The following is a 19,940-nucleotide window of genomic DNA, read 5'->3' on the forward strand; positions in this document are numbered from 1 at the left end:
GGCTCCTGTGTCAGCACAGCTGCTCCTGGGTTTGGCAGCTCCCGGCAATAGCTAACAGCCCTGTAAAATTGGGGCTGTCCCCTCTCACACACAGTGTCCCTGAGGGTGCAGGAAGCAAAGGACAGAGCCAAGGCAAGAGAACCAGGGCAGTACAGAAGGAAGAGGGGCTCTGGGCTGACACCAACTGCACATCTTTTCCTCTTTTATTGTAAAACACGGCCAACGCGCGCAGGGCTCCAGGCACCAGCCCAGGATCGCTGCTCCTGGGCGGCAGGTGGGCCCTCTCTGGTGGCAATGAAATAGCCAAGGGACACGGGGAGCTCCAGGCAGCCCACAGAGTAATGGCACTTCTGCAGCAAGAGCAGCTCCCACACGGGGTGGCACAGGGCTGAGGGACACGATGACAGACACAGACAGACCTACTTCAGAAGAGGCGCTTCTCGTACCTGTGAGGGGAGCAGCAAGTAGAGGGAGAGAACTTTTACTGACCCAACTCACCCACAGACCAAAGACGGGTCAGAACAGCTCCTGGCCTGCGGTGGGGACAAGCCCTGGCACACTGGCAGTGAGAGGTGGCCCAGGCCAGACAACCTGCTGCGGCTCAGCACAGCTGCACAGTGACAGTTGATGCCAGCAGCACGCCCAGCCCACGGCACAGCAGCTGAGGCACGGGACGGCTGCACTTCCACACGCCCGCCCCAGGGTGACAAAGGTTCTGCCCAAAGCACTTACGAGTGGAGGCCGTGCACCCCTCCTTCCACCTGGGCAGATGTCGTCCTCTTCTCAAACTTCAGCTCTCCCGAGTACATCATGGCTCTGAGGGGGAAGGACACCTGTCACCTGCCAGCCAGGGCCAGAAGGCAGAGCTCTGGCACATACTTAGCGGGAGCAGCTGGAACAGGGACGCTGGTTCCCCCAGCTGTGGCCAGAATGGGCTTTGCTGTGCTCTCAAGAGCCAGGCAGAGGAAGGTAAGCCTGATGCTTGAAGCTCAGCCAGCTGAATATGCAACAAGAGACTGTGCTCCCGCATCCCTGGGACTGGCAAATCTTTGCCACGGTGCCTGCTGGAGTTGAGGGGAGAAGGCTACAGCGAGACCAGACCATGCAGAACATGTTGCAGCACAGACACGGCTTGCCCAGAGACCCCAAATGGCAGCACCAGCACCCGACCTGAGTACAAATGAGGGGAGGCACTCACCGGACTTGGGTCAGGCTCTTGGCACCAATATCCTGGCAGGAATGCTGAATCCCAGCAATCAGGTATGGAATGAACTTGTGAATAGAGCCTTTGTCCTGCACTGCGCCGGAGACCCCCTGGGCCACTTTGATTTTGTCTGTCTCACTGCATGGGAGCACAACCAAAGAAGTCTGTGAATCACAGAAGCCCCAAAAGCTTGGTCTGCTGCCCCAAAGCACCATCTCTTACCTGAAATACCTGTTCTGGCTGCCCAAATTCTTGTCCATGGCATCTAGTGAGCCCATGCCACGGTATTTCTTCAGCCTAATTCCATCCGAGAAGAAGTACTCGCCTGGGGCCTCCGTGGTGGCAGCCAGGAGCGAGCCCATCATCACTGGCACAAGAGATCACCAAGAACAGCATGTCAGCAGCCACAAAACCCTCAGGGTCCCTGGGTGCAGCGTTATGCTGGGTGCCCCCCCCATGCCCTCCTGCCCAGAACAGAACACTGTATGAACACCACCCACCTGTGGAGGCCCCGAGCGCCAGAGCCTTTGCGATGTGCCCAACCGTCTGGATCCCTCCGTCTGCAATCACGGGGACGCCGAACCTCCTGGCGTATTCGGAGACCTTGTAGACTGCTGTGGCCTGGGGGCGGCCGCATGCCAGCACTGCGGGCAGGGAGAGGGCAGCGGCAGGTCAGCCCCTCCGCAGCAGCGCGTTCTCTCCCCAGCAGACCCCAGCACACACATGCTCCAGCACCCGGGAACACACAAATCCCTTGGATGCTCCTTCCCTAGGGCTGAGTTGCAAGAGAAGGGGATGCCCAGGAGGTGCTGCTGGGACATCCTGACGGCCCTTGACTCCAAAAAGCTGTGGGTGACCTTGGGACAGAGGTTTTTGACCCGACGCCTGGGATCAGACGAGTCTCACGGCTCGTCCTGGCGCACAGCAGATGCGTGGGGAGCTCGGGAAGGAAGCAGAGCAGCCCCCAAAAGCCCCTCTGCAGAGCATCCCTGGCATGTAGCCATGTCCCAGCGCTCGATGCCAGACCCCTCTCTATATACCCACCAGCTGTACAATGTGCTTCTTGCACAGAAAGGCAGCTGGCTGGGAGAGAGCAGGGATGTATATATACGTATAGACATATATATATACATATCTATATATATATACACACACATTTACACACACACACACATGCAACAGTGGAAAAATGAAACAGGCAAGATAATTTGATGGCTTACAGGAAATAATTTATGTGCCTGCCCTGCAACACCGCAAGGATTCTGTCAAGTTTAGCTGCCCCATGGGAAGGGAGTTATTAGCTTTGGATTTACCTGCTCGTCCCAGTCAGTAGCAGTTAGAGGCTTCCTACTGTGCGAGGGAAAACCAGCACAGGGCACATCTTTTAACACATTTGTCAGCCGCAGGCATGCAAGTACGCCGAGATAAGCTTCTCTTAGGGAGCCTTCCCTTCCCCACAATTAACGGGAAGCCTTTTCTCCAGTCATGGTTAGTCTGACACACCGGATAAGATTATGTCCATGCAGGATTAGTACTTTGGAGCGTGAACTCCAGGTGTGGTTCAGCCTGCTGGCAGCGCGCAGCCCTGGCACAGGTTTGCCGAGCCCGGAGTCTGCAGTTGTTCCACTCGCAGCGCTCAGCAGCAGCTGCTGAGAGAGGGAAGCCAGACTCCAGGCTGAGATCATGAAAGAACCAATTTTAACCGAACAAAAGTCAGCGTTCAGCTAGGGCTCAGCCAACCAGGGAGAGTCTGCCAGCTAGAATATGAATGCCATTAGTCTTAAAGAGATGGTCTCGCTCGGTACCACACTGCTAAAGGCCACGTTGCGGCTGCAAAACGCTGCAAGGGAAGAGCTCTGTGGAGAGAAGCAACTGATTTTGGAGGGTTCAGAGTCCAGGCTCTATGGAGTTGTGCTGTAGGCAGTGCAGGAGCTGTAGAAACTTCACAAGAACAACCCCGGAGACCAGCCCTTTAAGGAACAGCTTGGCTCAGGGCCCCTGGGAGCATCACAGTCCCAACTGACCCAGCGCCACAGCTTCAGAGTGCAGGCTTCCAAAGCAGGGTCCAGAGCACAACACACACCGGGTGGTCTGGGTGAGGGTTTGTCCTTTTGTTTTTTTAGCGTATCTGCAAAAGGTGGCCCTACAAGATCACCTGCTAGAGAAAACCTTCCGGGATCTTCAACATAAACCTTTTTCCCTTTGAGGTGTCTCACAACTAGGAGGAAGGGCAAAACCCAAGGCTTGGGTGGCTGCTTGATCTGGTAGCATCAGAGAAGTGCAGAGCAGATACCGCTGCACCCTGTGCTGGGCAGGGGAAGGGCCCTTTCTCCCCACAGGTGTCAGTGGGGAAAGATGTGGTTCTGCTACACAGCTGCTGAGGCGGCCGTACGCAGTTACATCCCTCTGTGACCCAAGGGAGACAGCTTCAAGTGAAGCTTAACCAGTGCACAACTTCCCCACAACTGGGGCCAGATTTGGAGCAGGATGGAGGACAGCTCTGGCATCACCTCCCAGCACCGGATCAGCGGAGCTGTGCCCAGCTGGAGCTCCAAGAAACACACCCAGAGAGCTTAGTTAGGCTCCTGAACTGGATTTTGGAGTGGAGGGTGGACAAGCCTGAGGGCCTTCAGCTTTGACAGTTCATACTCTGCTTTGGGAATTCAGAAAGGCTTCTCAGCTTCCATTTCAGATTAAAAACCAGTATCCAAAGCCACAAAACCCCAAGTGCATCTACAGCTAAATTATTCTCAAACAAGCAGTAGGGCCATGTGCAGCCAAATCAGGGTCCTGCTTCAAGACACATAATTAGGGTTGGGAACAGGGCAAGTGACTTACTATAGGTGCCCGTGACAGTAGAAGGGCATTTGGGGCTGTGGGACTTTAGGTCTGGAGGGATCTTTGGAGCAGCTAAACAAAAACAAACACACACATTTTAGAGACAGAAGAACAGCAGCAGAACAAAGGACCCCAGCAGTGATCGGCTACTAGGCAGAGCATACGGTGTGGGACAGAGCTGACTTTGCAAACCCTTCCTAGCCTAAGCCAAGCCAGAGGCCAGGTCTAAGCCAGCCAGGCCTGGCTGTGCACAGCACATGCTCGCCCTACCCCAGCAGCCATCCAGAGAAATGACTCCCCATCCCAAAGGCCAGAGTTCTTGCCCTAAGAGGGACAAAACCCTGTGGAGCTGCGGCTAAGAGCTTTGCAACCACACCTCCTGTGAAAGCGCCACATTCTACCTCTGCTCTGTTCCTTCCCCAAAGCCAGCACCCAACCCCACCTCCCGTGGCAACTGGGAGAAGCACCTCTGGAGACGTTCACCCCGCTGCAGAACGGAGCACAGCTCAGCAGGTCCTCTGCCGCAGAGCCCGAGTAGGACACGTGTGTCCCGGTTCTGCTCTGGCCATGGAAGCGTCAGCCCAAAGACACCGTAACCTCCCTAGAAAGGTCACCTGAGACAGACCAGCCTGTCTGGGAAATGCCCCACACCCAGCGCTCCCTCGGCGGGCACAGCAGGACCGCTGGGCTGCTCCAGGCTGGAATCAGAGCTAACACAGCACCTTCAGCCATCAGCCCCGCTCTTGCTGCCTCCCACAAGGACTGTGGGGCAACGCAGAGAGGTGTTGCATTCATTTGCTGCAGGACCTCACACCACCTCTCTGCACCTCACCTGCCGGGTTCAAAACGCGAGGACTGAGCCTGTCCTCAAGGCAGCCTCTCTCCAGGCCCTGGGGACACCCCTCTCTGTCTTTCATCTAAGGGTGACACAGCCTCTGCCCCGCACGAGCTCCAGCTAACTGCAGAGACAACGGCCAGAAGTCCCATTTCAGCCTGGGAACTGCAGAAAGGCACCAAGCCCAACAGACCAACTCTCAAGCATCACGCATGCCGCTGCCAGAGGGAAGGGGAGCACAGACAGCCCGGTGCACATCACCCGCAGCTCTAGGGATCCGGTAAAGCCCCTTTCCCTGCAGCACTGGCCGCCAGCCCCATCCCACACCGCGCCGGTGGCTCCTCTCGGGCAAAGCCGTGTGTGCCACAGCTGCTCTACTCAGTCCCGGTCAGTACTGGGAAATGCCTTTGCTGCTGCTGCTGCCCCAAAGGTTTGAGCCAGGTGATGAGAACATCCTGGACCAAGGGGGTGAAAATCAGCTTTGCTGTTGGACTCTGCCCTTATACCAGGAGATATCCATCCCGGCTGTGCCACTTTTCAGTAGGGAACCTCTACTGAACAGATGTCTTCAGCTTATTTAGGAGACAGCTGATCTCTCTCACCTTCCTGCGTGATGCAAATGGAGCCGCTGCCCATCCCGACTCTCAGGGCATCGACCCCTGCGTCAATGAGGTTCTTGGCCTGAGCCGCCGTCACAACTGTGGGGAGCAGAAACTGGTTTGAAGAGAGACAAGCAGATTTGTGCATGATGCAGCTCTGCCCTGGTCATTTCCCCCGCCCAGGGCACCAGCCGTACACCCGTGCTGGAGCCAGGCCTGGCTGTTCGCTGCCACTGGGCATATCTGCAAAAGCAGCAGTGAGTTTCTACCCCAGCTGTCCCCAGCGGGCAAGGTGACACTGGTCCTTTAGGCTGCCCTGCAACATACTGACACACAAATGCTGAGGGAGCAGAGGTCACCACACGGTGCCAAGGGCCACACCAGGTAGCGAGGGCAGAGCACAGGCTCACAGCAGCACCAGTGACACACTGGCCAGATAAGACAAGGACTGCTGAGCTCTGCTGCCCGGAGGCAGGGAAAATTTCTATCAGATTAAACAATATTCATTATTATTATTATCCAAAATTGTAAACTGGTGTGTAAAAGAAGCTAATGTGTAATGAACTACAGAGGACGGCAGCACACTGTGCTGCAAAACGAAGGTTTCAAAATACTTTCAGCTGTAGCAGCAGCTGGGAACGCCCTGCGTCTGCAGAGTGGTCCTGTTCTGTTCCACAAGCCAGAGGAAACCATTTCAACTTCACACACATCTACCAGGGAGGATCATTTCATCCACATCCCTGCAGTTCCCTCTATGTCTAAACAGCAAACATACTTTAAAGACAAGAACGGTCTTCATGGCAAGCCTACCGTTTCCTCCAATAACTTGCAGGCTGGGATATTTCTCCTTAATATATTTTATCATATTGATCTGGAAGATGGAGTTCCCCTGAGAGGAATCCTGCAACGGAAAGAAAACAAATTTCAACCAGAATTTCTGCAACAGATTACAAATACAGCTCCAGAAGAGCTCCAGATCTTTGCTCTTGCTTCTTGGGGTCTCTGCTGCCGTGCCCAAGTGGGCAGAATGACCCCAAGTTGAGGACAGAAGCAGAGGAGAAGCTGCTGCCAAGACAGTAACGTACCTTCCCTAGGCAAGGCAGTTTATCATAAAGACTTCAGAAATATCCTTCACATTTAAACCCTGCGGCTTCTACAGTAGGCAACAAGCAGCACATCTGGCTGCAGGTAAGAACCATCTGGTCCTACCACCAGGACACCGTCAGCCCTGTCTCCAAGCACAGGTGAAAGGGTGATTGTTCCTCATGAAATTCAGAAGGGCTGGCGGGGGGATGTATCGCTCCTGCTGTGCAGCAGAAATACCAGATGTCAACCAGTGAGTGCTCAGGCTGACTCGTGGTGTCTGTTAAATGTTTCCAGCCGCAGGGCTGCTCAGCTGCGCCCTCACAGCACGGCGGACTCACAAGCCAACAATCAATGAGTAAATAACATGTGAATTTGGACAGTGACTGCTGTACCCAAAAGCTTACAGGCCAGAAGGGGAGACAAGCAGAGCAGCTCTGGGCTGACCATTCCTGAACATCAGGAGGTTAAGAGAATAACAGTAACAAACAGCAAATAGCTGAAGGGAAACTGTAAAAAGCCAAATATTCAAAACTAGTCAGGGACATCAGAGAGGACAGCTGCAGGCTGCAAGAAGCATTTGTAGATTCTGTATTAACTGGCAATGTTTCTCTTCTCAGCCTTCAGGGCTTCGATGCACCCAACATAATCCCTTGAGGTCAAATAAGTTCCCAGGCAAGAGGAATCGCTCTTATTTGAGGATTCCAACCTGAACGAGACAGAGAGGTCAACAAACTGCTGTATTCTAACACAAAAGGGCCTGTAACGAAGACAGTGAGTGTTGTGCAGCTGCCCCACTGTCAGGGAGGTTCACCCCAACGGGATCCTTAGCCCACCCAAACCCTCCAGGCCAGTGTGATGCTGGCGGGTGTCTCACCAGCACGACCACATCTACACCGGCCTGCACCAGCAGGTCCAGTCGGTACTTGTCATCTTCGTGAGTCCCAATAGCGGCACCACAGAGCAGCTGCTTCTTGGAATCCTTAGAAGCCAGAGGGTAGTCCCGGTTCTTCTTGAGATCAGTGCGGGCAATTATAGCCACCAGCTCGTCATCTTCATTAACTATTGGCAGCTTGCCTTGAAACAAAGAGAAAGAACGTTACTGCAGATTTCTGTAGGAGAAAGACCTCAGCGGCAGACCAGGAGCATCAAGCAGGCAGCAGATGGTACAAGGGGAAGACTCATGAGGTGCGTTATCAAATCTTGCTTGACCACAGATGCCAGCTGCCCTGGCTCGGGAAACAGAGCAAATAGTTTGCAGGACTGGAAAAGGACTCAGTATTGTCACACTGACCACAGAAAAAAGTGCATATTTATTAACAGTTGGAGCCTCAACACTGTTAAAAGTCAAACTACCAAACCCTGGCAGAGCTGAATCAACTGCTAAAATGTGAAGATACATGGCTGGTCAGCCGGGTGCTTTTCAGCTCCTAAGCTGCCAAGAATCCCTCAGCTTCAAACAGATTTGAGATGAACGCATGTGAACTCTGTACCCTGGCAGAGGGCTGCGGGCACTCTCCACACACTGTCCCCTCGTGCTGGAACGCAGTGTGTTCCTCCCACGTTCCACCCGCACACGGATGTGCGCCCACATCCACCCACCGCTGCTCCAAGCCCAGATTCCACAGCTCTCCCTCGCATCGCAGACGTCTGCGGGTACCTTTTTTACTCCTTTGCAGAATTTCATTCGCTTCTTTCAACATTACACCAGCCGGGGCCACAACAAGATCCTCGCGCTTTGTCATAATCTAGTGGGAGGGAGAAGATAAAAAGTCACAAGAACTCCTTCGCGCTGATCTGAAAATACCGAACCTCTCTGCCCACGTGAAACGCTCCGCAGCACTGGCATGGGAGTATCTCCAGACAAAGGAGACCACAGCACAGCAACACGCCTCCAGAAACACACAGGAACAGCCTCCAATGTGCTGTCCCCACACAAGCAGTGGCCATCGATCGCTAAGCCCATCAGTGTAGTGAAAACAGGAGATGGTAGAGGGCCTCAGCAAGCCGAGGGAGAGCACCTAGAAGTGAGGGACGACTCTCAGATGACCCTTGTTTGGGATGTCACCCAAACAGCCCTCCCTTTTAATAGAGCACAGGCAAATAAGGGCTGGAGACACCTCCAGAGTCCCATGCTGCTCTGGCAGAAACACTACCCCCTCGAGCTTGTTTTCAGGCAGCGATCCCCAGCGCACGGGCTCTGGAAGTGCTCTGCCCAGAATAACCCACTGCTGCTGCTGGCAAGGTCAACAGGGCAAAGAGGTCGCTTCAATCCAAACAAACATGCTCACCCACGCTCACTGTGGCAAACAAGCACCAAAACACAGCGGGCAGGCAAGGGGCAACGGGCACAAGCTGGAACATGGAAACATCTGATGTGGTACACAGAAAAAATGCTTTCATCATGACAGTGGTCAAGCACTGGAAGAGCAGCCCAGGGAGGCAGCGAGATCTCCATCCTTGGAGACACAGACACAGCCCCATGCAAAGTGCCCTGGAGGTCCCTCGCCACCCGCAGCGTTCTGCAATCACAAAGTTCATGTGGGATGTTCTCAAAAATGTTACTTGAAAAGGACAGGCAAAGCTACAAGGGATCGCTCTCTAAACGAAGGTAGATTAGTTGCACACAAATAAAAGGGAATGATTTAGCTATTTATACCATAAGAACAGACATTTTGCTTCAGGAAAGAGGTTCACCCCGCCTGCATCCACCCAAAATCCTGTCTGTGACAGAAGCCACACCTCAGGAAAAGCCTGAGGAATCACAGACACATCCCAACACACTCCCTAAGCCTGCGGGATCCATGAACTTCTCGAGCTGCAGGAGACCTGCGTGTTTAACTGGATGGCAACAAACCACTTGTTTCCCCAGCCTTGCCTGGTGACAGAGGCAAGCACCAAACTCCTGACTCTGTGCTGCTGAACAATTCACAAAAAGGATGAGAGGAGATTCTTATCTGGCTCCTCTGAATGGGCACTTCAAAGGGCCATGTGCACTTTAGTGACCTACTCTTGTTTTAAGATTCTTGTTACAGGTATTTATAGGCGATTTCAAACGAAACAGGGATGAGCATGTGATACCGGGTTTGGTCAGCAAGAGCTAAAAATAGCCGTGAGTCAAGAGCAGCGGCTGGCTGAGGCAGTGGTGGTGTAACCTGACAGTGCCGCAGAGCTATGGTTACACGGTGTAACGGGAACGCCAGAACCAACGGGAATCAGCGTCACCACCGCAGAGAACGTTCTCCTGTACAAGGGGAGTTTGATGGTGTGGCGTTATAAAGGCTGAACTGCCGGTCTCCAAGTTTAGGGTGTTATCTTAAAGAGCAAGTAGCCAAGATGAGGCACACAGGGAAAGGTAGCCCAGAAAAGGCAGCCCAGCACTTGGAGGGCTGGCTGGGCACAGCGCGTCTGCTGCAGCCCTGGCCAGTGCCAGCACACGGGGCCACAGCAGCAGCCAGGAACACGGGGAATTAATTACTGAAGCAGGGGAGACCACCAGCTGCAGAGAGGACGGCTTCTACAGCACTGAAAGGTAACGCCGCAGGAGGAGCCATGCAGATGCTAACTGCACGGCCACACTCTTGTATCTGCACTGCAGGAGTCACAGAGAGAGCGTAAAGGAACGAGACGCCCTCCCCTGGAAATAGTTAATGACGGACCCGCAGCGCTAAGGTGGAGCTGCTCCCTCCCACTGGCGCAACATCTCACAGCCAAGCAATCGCCCTTCTCCTCATCACAAGCCACGCCGCTTCCTAACACAACACTTGCACCCATCGGGTGCTCACGAGCGCTTCTCACCTCGCCGAGAGGCAAGTCGTGCTCCGACTCCTTCAGGAAATCAATATCTCGAGATGAGATGATCCCGACCAGCTTGCCCCCCATCTTCCCATTGTCCGTGATGGGAATCCCACAGAATCCGTGACGAGCTTTCGCTTCAAACACGTCTCGCACTCGGTCGTTAGGGCTCAGCACCACGGGGTCTGTGATGAATCCTTGCTCATATTTCTGAAATGAAGGAGATTCAGCGGACAGGCTTAGCGGCACCGCCAGACTCTGGAGAATTGGGGCATGTGCCTTGTGGTTACTGCAGCCACTCACAAAGGTCTGTGACCACCCAGCCTGGCCACGTGCTCACCAACAGGGTGACTCCAAACCAGCACCAAGGCTTGCCCAAGTAGGGTGAGATTCCCAGGAGTTCCCAGGCTTAATCTCCTTTCTGAAATTACGGGGGATACTCCCACACCAGGAGGCCTGGCAGTTCTCACATCCCAGGCTGTGACAGCACCTAACACACAACCAGAGGTTTGTGCAGGCAACCGCGGCAGCACCGCTGCTCTGAAACACCAATGTCTGGCACGCTTGAATGGTCTCCTCTCACAGCTCCTTCAGCAGGGTGGAACCCTGGTGCCCACCTCCACCACGCGCACTGCGAGTGCCGTTTGTTGCCACCACTCCAGACACTCACCTTCACCTTCCGCACTTCATTGGCCTGGAACTCCGGGGTGCAGTTGTGGTGGATGAACCCAATTCCCCCGGTGAGCTGGTAACACAAAGGTGTCTGTAAGTCCCTGCAAAACCTGCCTGGCCCTTCACTGGCCGGATCCAGCAGCTGAGCAGGGACAGCTGGACCACACAGGCCACCCTCAGGGAGCCAGTGCAGCAAAGTGGGGGATGGGTGGGGTGCCTGCCCACAGACACCTCTTAGAATCACAGAATAGTTTGGGTTGAAGGGACCTTCCCAGCTCCCCCAGTGCCCCCGCTGCCATGAGCAGGGACATCTTCACCAGCTCAGGTTGCTCAGAGCCCTGTCCAGCCTGGCCTGGGATGTCTCCAGGGATGGTTCATCCACCACCTCTCTGCCCAACCTGGGCCAGGCTCTCACCACCCTCAGGGTAGAAAATTTCTTCTTCAGGTCTGCTCTGAATCTCCCTCCTTTAGTACAAAAGCATCAACCCTTGTCCTATCGCAACAGGCCCTGCTAAAAAGTCTGTCCCCATCTTTCTTATTGTCTCCTTTTAAGTATGGAAAGGCTGCCATAAGGTCTCCCCGGAGCTTCTGTTCTCCAGCTGAACACCCCAGCTCTCTCAGCCTGTCCTCCCAGCAGAGCTGTTCCAGCTGTTCCTCTGGCCCCTCTCCAGCAGGTCCATGTTGCCTGTGCTGAGGACCCAGAGCCAGACCAGCACTGCAGGGGCGTCTCCCCGAGCACATGGGGACACCCCCCACCCCGCTGCTTTGGGTGGCACAGGCCCCCCCGCCCGCTGCCTCGAGAAGCCCCGGGGAGACACGTCCTCACCCCGCGGGGGTGCAGGGGGGCTCTGAGGGCCTGTGCCCCGCACCCCGGCCGCACTCACCGCCATGGCGATGGCCATGCCCGCCTCGGTGACCGTGTCCATGGGGGAGGAGACCAGCGGCGTTTTCAGCGTGATCCGCTTGGTCAGCGCCGAGGTCAGGTCCTGGCGGGGAGGAGGGCGGCGGGTGAGCGGCGGCCCCGGCCCCGGCCCCCAGCCCGCTCCCCCCGGCCCCGGCCCCGGCCCCCAGCCCGCTCCTCCCGGCCCCGGCTCCGGCCCCCAGCCCGCCCCCCCGGCCCCTAGCCCGCTCCCCCCGGCCCCCAGCCCGCTGCCCCCGGCCCCCAGCCCGCTCCCCCCGGCCCCGGCCCCGGCCCCCAGCCCGCCCCTCCGGCCCCCAGCCCGCTCCCCCCGGCCCCCAGTCCGCTCCCCCCGGCCCCCAGTCCGCTCCCCCCGGCCCCCAGCCCGCTCCCCCCGGCCCCCAGCCCGCTCCCCCCGGCCCCCAGCCCGCTGCTCCCGGCCCACAGCCCGCTGCTCCCGGCCCACAGCCCGCTGCCCCCGGCCCACAGCCCGCTCCCCCCGGCCCACAGCCCGCTCCCCCCGGCCCGCTCCCCCCGGCCCACAGCCCGCCCCCCCCGGCCCCCAGCCCGCCCCCCCCGGCCCGGCCACTCACCACCTGGTCCGCCGTGAAGTCGATGTACCCCGGGAGGATGAGGAAATCGCTGAAGGGGGAACGAGGGGAGACGAGTGAGTGACGGGCCCGGCCCCGCGCCCCCGGCCCGGCCCGGCCCCGCCGCCGGTACTCACTTGTAGGTGAGCCCATCGCCGCAGCTGAAGAGCTGCTGCGCCGTCAGCCCGTCGTCGGGCACGTAGCCGGTGCCGCCGCTGATCAGGTAGTCCGCCATGGCGCCGGCCAACGCGTGCCCGCCGCACCGCACGCGCGCCCCCGAGCGCACGCGCGCCCCGACGGCGGCCGCCAGGGCTCAGCCCGGGCCCGCCCAGCCACAGCGGCCGCCGGAAGGGGCGGGGCCCCGGGCACCCCGCACCGGGCACCCCGCACCGGGCACCTCGCACCGCCCAGACCCGCCCGAGAGCGCACCGGGCACCGCCGGTCGTGCGGGTGTCCCCGCCACGGACGGACCTGTCACCTGCCCAGCCCGGGGCTGCCTGTTTGCTGAATTCAAGCGGGTAGTTCAGTGTATAGGGAGGCAGTTCAATGTATAGGAATGGTAGTTCAGTGTACAGGAAGACAGTTTAATGCGTAAGAAGGCAGTTCAATACATAGGAAAATAGTTCAATGCATAGGAAGGTAGTTGAATGTATAGGAAGGAAGCAATAAGGAGAGAGCTGGGGCTGTTCAGCCTGGATAAGAGAAGCTGAGAGGGGATCTGATCAATGTTCCCAAATATCTCCAGGGTGGGTGTCAGAGGATGGACCAGACCCTGTTCAGTGGTGCCCAATGACAGGATGAGGGGCAACGGGCACAGACTGAAGTGTAGGAGGTTCCATCTGATTATGAGAAGAAACTTCTTTACTTTGAGGTGCCAGAGCCTGGCCCAGGCTGCCCAGAGCGGGTGTGGAGTCTCCTCTGGAGACATTCAAACCCACCTGGATGTGACCCTGTGTGATCTGCTCTGCTGACCCCGCATTAGCAGGGAGGTTGGACTGGGTGATCTCCTGAGGTCCCTTCAACCCCAACCAGTCTGTGAGTCTGTGAACTGCAGGTACAGCTCTGTGTGACACTCCCCGTCTTCGCAGACACAAGTACGACCCATGCGGTGTGACACGCGCTTAGAAAACAACCTAAAAAAGACAAATGATGGGTGACTTGCATCAGAAGATGCTGCCCGTGGGGCCTGGCAGTTGGGTGTTGAGTTCAACACCAGATACTCCAACAGCTTCAGAAGAAGGATGAGAATGTGCTCATTGGATCAGTGGTGGGTGCAGAGCTGGAAGATGCCACCCAAATTCCAGGAGCGACCTTTGTAAGGCAAAGTGACCCACAAGAAGGATGGAAGTCAAGAAGCGACAGTCCAGCGCAGGAGGGGAATGAAAGGCACTGGGGGAAGAGGGGATAGCGCCAAGGCAGATGTGCCGCCGGGAGGATCCAAGCTGGTCTCAGCTCACCCAAGCCCTCTCCTCCCTGAGCCGCCGTGCCAGGCTGCACACACACGCTGAGGAGCTGCACTGTGCTGCACACTGTGGGGTCACAGGCTGGCACTGTCCTGCCAGCACCGCGGAGGATGGCTGGAGGATTTTGGAGAAGGGCAGTGGCAGGAGCAGGAGGACTGTGCCTGAAGAACGGGCACAAACACAGATCCGCTGTAGAGGAGAGCTGCAGGAACCAGCGACCGGCTGCTTCCAGGATGACATGTCCCACTCCATTTGAGCATCAGGAAAAGTTCCTGTACTGCAGCCTCAGAATAACCTCCTCCTCTGACAGCTGGTTTGCTTGTGATATATCAGATGTGGCCTCAGAGCAGCAGGGAAATGAGAGGACCTCACCCTGCTCTTGTATGATGGGCTCTCCAAGGCAACGCACTATTTAACACTAACACGTTCAGGGAACTCAACAATGGTGTTCCTGTACCAACCATCTTCCTGCAGTAGATTACATCTCTGTCCAAAGATCAGCAAGTAGCTTTGAGAAAATGTGCCACTCGTGTTATCCAGCTACAGGACACAGGAAATCAGAACAGAGAGGTCTGTGTCTCCTGAGTACTGGGGGAGCAGATGGCCCTTGTGTGCTGTGAGGGTCATTTGTCACGTTCAAGCCTCTGGTTTGGATTGACATGTTTTGGTCTGAATTAGGTTCTTCAAAAGATAGAATGGAGTTTAGAGTGAGACCAGTTAAGCCAGTCTTTGGCAGATGCTAATGTTGACTTTTACACGGTGGGGTAAAAGACCCCAAACGCGTGACCCGTGCTATGGATAGAAGCAGGACTCGAGTGGCTGGTTTGCTCTCAGCAGCATTAATCCACACAGAACAGAGGTTGCAGTTTCTACGTTGCAGTTGTTTCCCATCAGATGGGAGGTTTTTTTGTGCTGGGAAAGGAAGGCGCATGCCTCAGCGCAGGGATGTTCCCTTTGCCACGAGGAAGGGTACGTGTGGCTCTCACATAACTAAGGTGTCCCTGTTTAAAAGCCAGCAATAAGGATCCACAATGGCACTTAAAACTGTAAGCCAAGAGACTGGGAGTGATCCTGTTGCTATTACTGTGAACGCCAACATCAACACCATCTTCCTACAGCCACACATTAACAGCGGTTGTTGTATGCTATGCTCTCAGAGTATCAGTTCTTGTTCCCCGACAGTCTGCTACAAAAGACTGCAGTTCACCCTGGGTTTACTCCTTTACATAATTCCTGGGTTGATTCTCAGCTAAGAGTTGATTTCACCTACCCAGACACTGATTTCCCATTGTTTGCAGTTTGCTTGGGCGAAGGAGTGGTAAGAAAATCACCATCATTTGCAGTAAATAAAGCACCTAGGCTCACACCACCAAAACCAGTAAGGGCACCAAGACACTTATCCCGGAGGCAGGGTTCAGAAACACCGCCTGCCAAGGACACGCACTCCCGAGTCAGCATTACCTGTCACGGGATCAGCAGATCGCGTGGCGGCGTGCCAGACCTAGATCAGTTTAACAGGTCTCTCTACCCTTTCTTTTAAATAAGGGCAGCGCTAACAAAGGTTTGCAAAGCCTCTCGGGGAGGCGCACACCGATCTCGGCCATTACGCCAGAGTACAGCAGTAAACAGGCAAGTTGGCTTCTGTTCCAACAGCAACACCAGGCGAAGTTTAATGGTTCTCAAACAGACTACAACAGAGGCTGCAGGGAAAAACATTTTATTTCCAAGCAGATTACAAAGAGCAGAGAATATAAGAGTAAAATTAAATTAAAAAAATAGTTGAGTGCATCTCTTTAAAATGATTTGTAGTGTGAGTTACTCACGGGGCAAAGCTACTGGAGAGTTCTGAAGGTCACTTTGCAGGATGCCAATCACATGTGCTGTTTAGACCAGGGTCAACACGGGAGGGACAGACAAGACGTATTTTGCATATAGGCTGCACACTCATGATCAAGCGAGGCTCTGGGCTGCAACAGGACCCTGCCTTTCCAAGACATCCCCTCCACCTTGTTCTCTCCTGCAGTTCCCTCTCAAGTTCTAGGTGCGGTTTATTGCTGCTGTGAGTGAGTTCGATCTGCCTCCCCATTCTGGTGAACTCAAACAAGAACAGAGAAGCCGGCAAACACAGCTGCCATGCACAAGGTTACACAGGGAAAGCGACCACAGCGCTGAGAGCTGAGCTGCAGCTGCACAATGAAGGGAACCGAGAAGTAGAGGTCACAGCGATCACCTCAGAGATTGTGGGGCAGCAGGTCAGTGAGACTTCTGGAAGAAGATTTGAGATGCTCCCTAAGGTAGGAAGATGCTCGAGCAGACAAGAGCTCTTTCCTATGCATTGGCACCAGTGAAATGGAACAGGCTAAAACAACAGGATAAGGTACAGTCTCTGTAGTACTTGGGAGGAGCAGCCCCAGCAATAAGATTGGGAGAAAAGCCCCATCTAGGGTGGAAGACAGTTTATATCCCACTTTAACAGTGATTTACAAGTCCAAACACTAATTGCAAGTAAGTCACTATTAAACTTGGATGAGAACGCAGTTTAGTTGGACTGTGCAGTCAGTCAGCGACCAGCAAGAGGATGAGCAATGAGAATGTCAGCTCTTTTCTACCACTTTTGCATCTGTTCTTACAGCAGCACGGGAGGCTGAAGACAGCCCAATCCAGTCTGCGTACACCAAGGCAGAGAGCAGCCCCGGTGCAGCTGAGAACCAGACTGGCTTAATTTCTGCCCAAGGATCAATGGTGCAGAAGAAGATTCTTATTTAGGGATCAGATTAAGTCTCTTTTCATTGCTCCAAGGCAGAACAGTTCAGGAACTACTTCAGACCTTGTCTCCCATCTAAAACCCAGATCTCCAGGGGTGAAGCACCTGACAGATGAGAGCCCTGCTAAGTTACTTAGACTGTTCCCTTTACTCACCACTCTAGACAGGAGTGAAGAGCCACTCTCTGGGCTGCTCTCTGCTGCTCCAGCCAGCACCACTTACAAGAAATGCTTGAACTCTTGAAAGTAAATGGAAATCTAATGGTTATGCAGACAAGTGTGTGAGAGGCTACAAGATTCCTTAAGGAAGCAATGCTATTAGTGTCAAGAGACAGTACACGAGTGTCACTTCAGAATGTGAGGGGCTTTACCACTGTCAGTCATGCTCTGCTTTCCGTGGTTCCTTTCATACCACAGAGACAAGATGGGCATAGTTTGAAACCAACAACGCAGGGTCTCTAGCTTGCCTGTTCTCAGCTTTATTTATTTAGAGATCAATGCAATTTCAGCCTGTCTCATACATGGCATAGGGCACGGACATTTCTCGTTTAATATATACACAGGTACAAGAGCTAGCAGTTTGGCACTCTCGGAGCCGAAGGAAATGCCCTTTAAGCAGCAGTCAAGCTGGCTATAGGAAAGTGTTAAAAAGCTATTTTACATGTTTGACTGGGAACATTTCCCAGAACTTGGATAGCAACCCTAAGCCATAGCACTCTTCTGTGCATGTCTTCCTATGAGCCCCTACAAGGGAGCAGATCGTGTTCTTCACTATCAAAGAACATAGTATTTATATCCTAGAAATACTGTACCTTTTAAACTAGCTCCAGAGAGCCAGACTAGAAGCCAGGTCCAGAAAAATAATCCTTAAGTCACAGTATATCGATTGTCTCTAAAAACAGGGAATGAAGTTAACACAGTGGACATTCTGATGAGACAGTACAGAATGGCAGGGCCGTCCACTTCTGTGTCAGCAAATCCCTCTCCTGTGCACATCCAAACAATGAGAAAATAATGGAAACGCTTCAGTCTGTCAGGACAAAATCAATCACGAGGAGATCTCCACAGTTCACCATGTGCCAGGTTCCCCCACTCTGAAGCTCTGTACTCCAAGGTCAAGAACTCTTTCCCCTACAAAGATTTCATACCATCTTGCGGTTAAGGGTTGTAAGGAAAGGATTTTAAGGTAACATGGAATTCTGTTTTCCCAGAAAGCTCAGCTGAAGCATCTGTGCATCCCTAACCTGGCACTGCCCTAATATTCTGTCATGTTATTCCAGCTTCTGTCAATTTTTGCAGTAAGGGGTGACTCCCCAAGCCACCTGTTGAAGCGACTTGTACACTGGATATCTGGCAGATGACTTCAACACCCGCTGCATTTCCAAGGGGGACAGGCAAAGCAGCCAGCTCATGCTGAGGCGATGCTGGAGCCAGCCTCCCACACAGCACTGCAGAGCACACAGGTGTCTGCAGTTTCTCTCGCATCTTTGCAAACTACCCAAGAGAACAGGAAATCCACTCTGTGCAGGCCTGTTGTGCACCCTGAGCAACAAGCGCACTCAGCTGCTTGAAACAGCAGGAGCTCGCCCCTAACACATCCTTAAATACTTAAATTAGGGCCAGACACGGACATTCCAGTCACTAATATATGGTAAAGAGACTACAGGCTTCCTTCCAACAGCTGAACTTGCCTGACGGAACATGTAACCAGTGCTACACATCACCCAGGCACTGTTCTCCGAACTTACCCCCAGGATCTGGGCACCAACCCCAGGCTGTTTTTCCCCTGGCATAACTCCGAGGGCACACACTGAGCTAAGAATCAACTTTAGAGTACAGGTATTAGCAAACAGCACATTGCTACTCCATCTCTCTGCAGTTATCTGAGCACAGAGTCCTATGCAGGGAACAAACTGCTCATATTGACACCCAGCTCAAGCACAGCTGCCTTCTCCTGAACACCAACATCGATACAAATTATCAGAGGCCCACACACCTCAACACTGCTCAGGAGCACGAAGGTGGAAAACATTATAGCTATTCATCATTTACACTGTGCACAACCAACAGAGAGGGCAGACCTTCCTTCTCGCTACAGACAGGTGCTGGTCAACAGAAGCTTCAGAAAAACTGCTCGCCTGTACACAAGTTTAAGCTCTTTTACTGTAATATATGGTTGAATATATATACCTCTATATTTTGGAACAGGGAAGGGGCATGACATGGAGAAGCAGGGAAGACAAGTTCAAGAAGCAGAGTCATCTCTCCACATCCAAGAAGCTGGTGGCACAAATAACAAGCCTGGCTAGAGTGATCTCCAATTTCAAGCACAGTTGGTTACCCGCTGGCTTCAAAAGAGCAGACTATTTGTTAATGATATAAAATACAGCAACCATTTAAGATGCAGCAAGGCAAGGCTACTGGGCTGGGGTTTATGATCATGAACAATGTCAGAAGCTACACAACTGTGTTTAAAACTGTGAAAAGGCTGTTAAGTGACAGGAGTAAGCCATGTGCTGCTCCTGGAAGTGCCTTTTCCCTCTGACACCCCTTCATCCTGCAGTTGGTGTGATGCGTTTGTAAAGGTGGGGAGAGGGGGATTTGCCTGAGGGTGAAGCCTCATGGGCCGGCCACAGAACGTCAGGACAGTCTGATCTGGTCTCGCAGATCCCATGTTCCTCGCCTGAGACCGAGCTTCCATCAGCAAGCACACAGTCAGGTCCTTCAACAGAAGTTAATCCCCTTCTACCTTCCTAATTTGTAAGGGTGAAAGAAGTCCAGCAGAGCAGAGCTGGAAAGCACAAACAGGGATGAAAACAACCAGTTTGCATACTGATCTTTGTATAATGACCCCCCCACCCTCACAGCTCACTCTTCCCCAAATAAAGACACATTGTTCAATGGCATGTTGAAAAGACGTGCTCGTCATTCTTAATAAACAACTAGAGTAAGAATACATAAGAGAAACAGGGTGGTACCTTTATATGATACACAAGTGTATGTTACAAGAATTCCATCAGGCACAGGAGCCTCAAGGTGTAAGGCCTCAATGTTAGGCCAAAAAAGAAGAGTGTGGTAAAGTTTGTACTTTTAACATCTAAAAATGTCACTTAAAGGTCTGAATAGAAATTGTTGGCTTGTGGTGTTTGTCTTTTTTTTTTTTTTTTTTGTATAAATCACAATTGCAGTTCACTCTCTCC

The 19,940-nt window shown here is 53.8% G+C and overlaps 1 protein-coding gene across 2 annotated transcripts; it reads right to left on the minus strand.

Moving 5' to 3' along the window:
- Positions 1 to 185: 185 nt before the first annotated feature.
- IMPDH2 (inosine monophosphate dehydrogenase 2) lies at positions 186 to 12,821 on the minus strand. Of its 2 annotated transcripts, XM_080350806.1 has the most exons (14): positions 12,652 to 12,821; positions 12,518 to 12,566; positions 11,911 to 12,012; positions 11,025 to 11,099; positions 10,358 to 10,564; positions 8,220 to 8,307; positions 7,437 to 7,636; positions 6,287 to 6,377; positions 5,480 to 5,575; positions 1,705 to 1,848; positions 1,427 to 1,571; positions 1,199 to 1,342; positions 733 to 816; positions 186 to 446 (listed from the first exon to the last, which is right to left on the minus strand). In XM_080350806.1, the coding sequence occupies exons 1-14, from the start codon at positions 12,747 to 12,749 to the stop codon at positions 425 to 427; spliced, it is 1,545 nt and encodes a 514-aa protein (XP_080206932.1). In that variant the 5' UTR covers positions 12,750 to 12,821; the 3' UTR covers positions 186 to 424. The 2 variants fall into 2 exon arrangements, with proteins under 2 accessions (XP_080206932.1, XP_080206933.1); XM_080350807.1 differs by lacking the exon at positions 11,025 to 11,099.
- Between the last annotated feature and the right edge of the window lie 7,119 nt (positions 12,822 to 19,940).

Source organism: Nesoenas mayeri, assembly GCF_963082525.1.
Source record: "Nesoenas mayeri genome assembly, chromosome: 10".
Lineage (NCBI taxonomy): Eukaryota > Metazoa > Chordata > Aves > Columbiformes > Columbidae > Nesoenas > Nesoenas mayeri.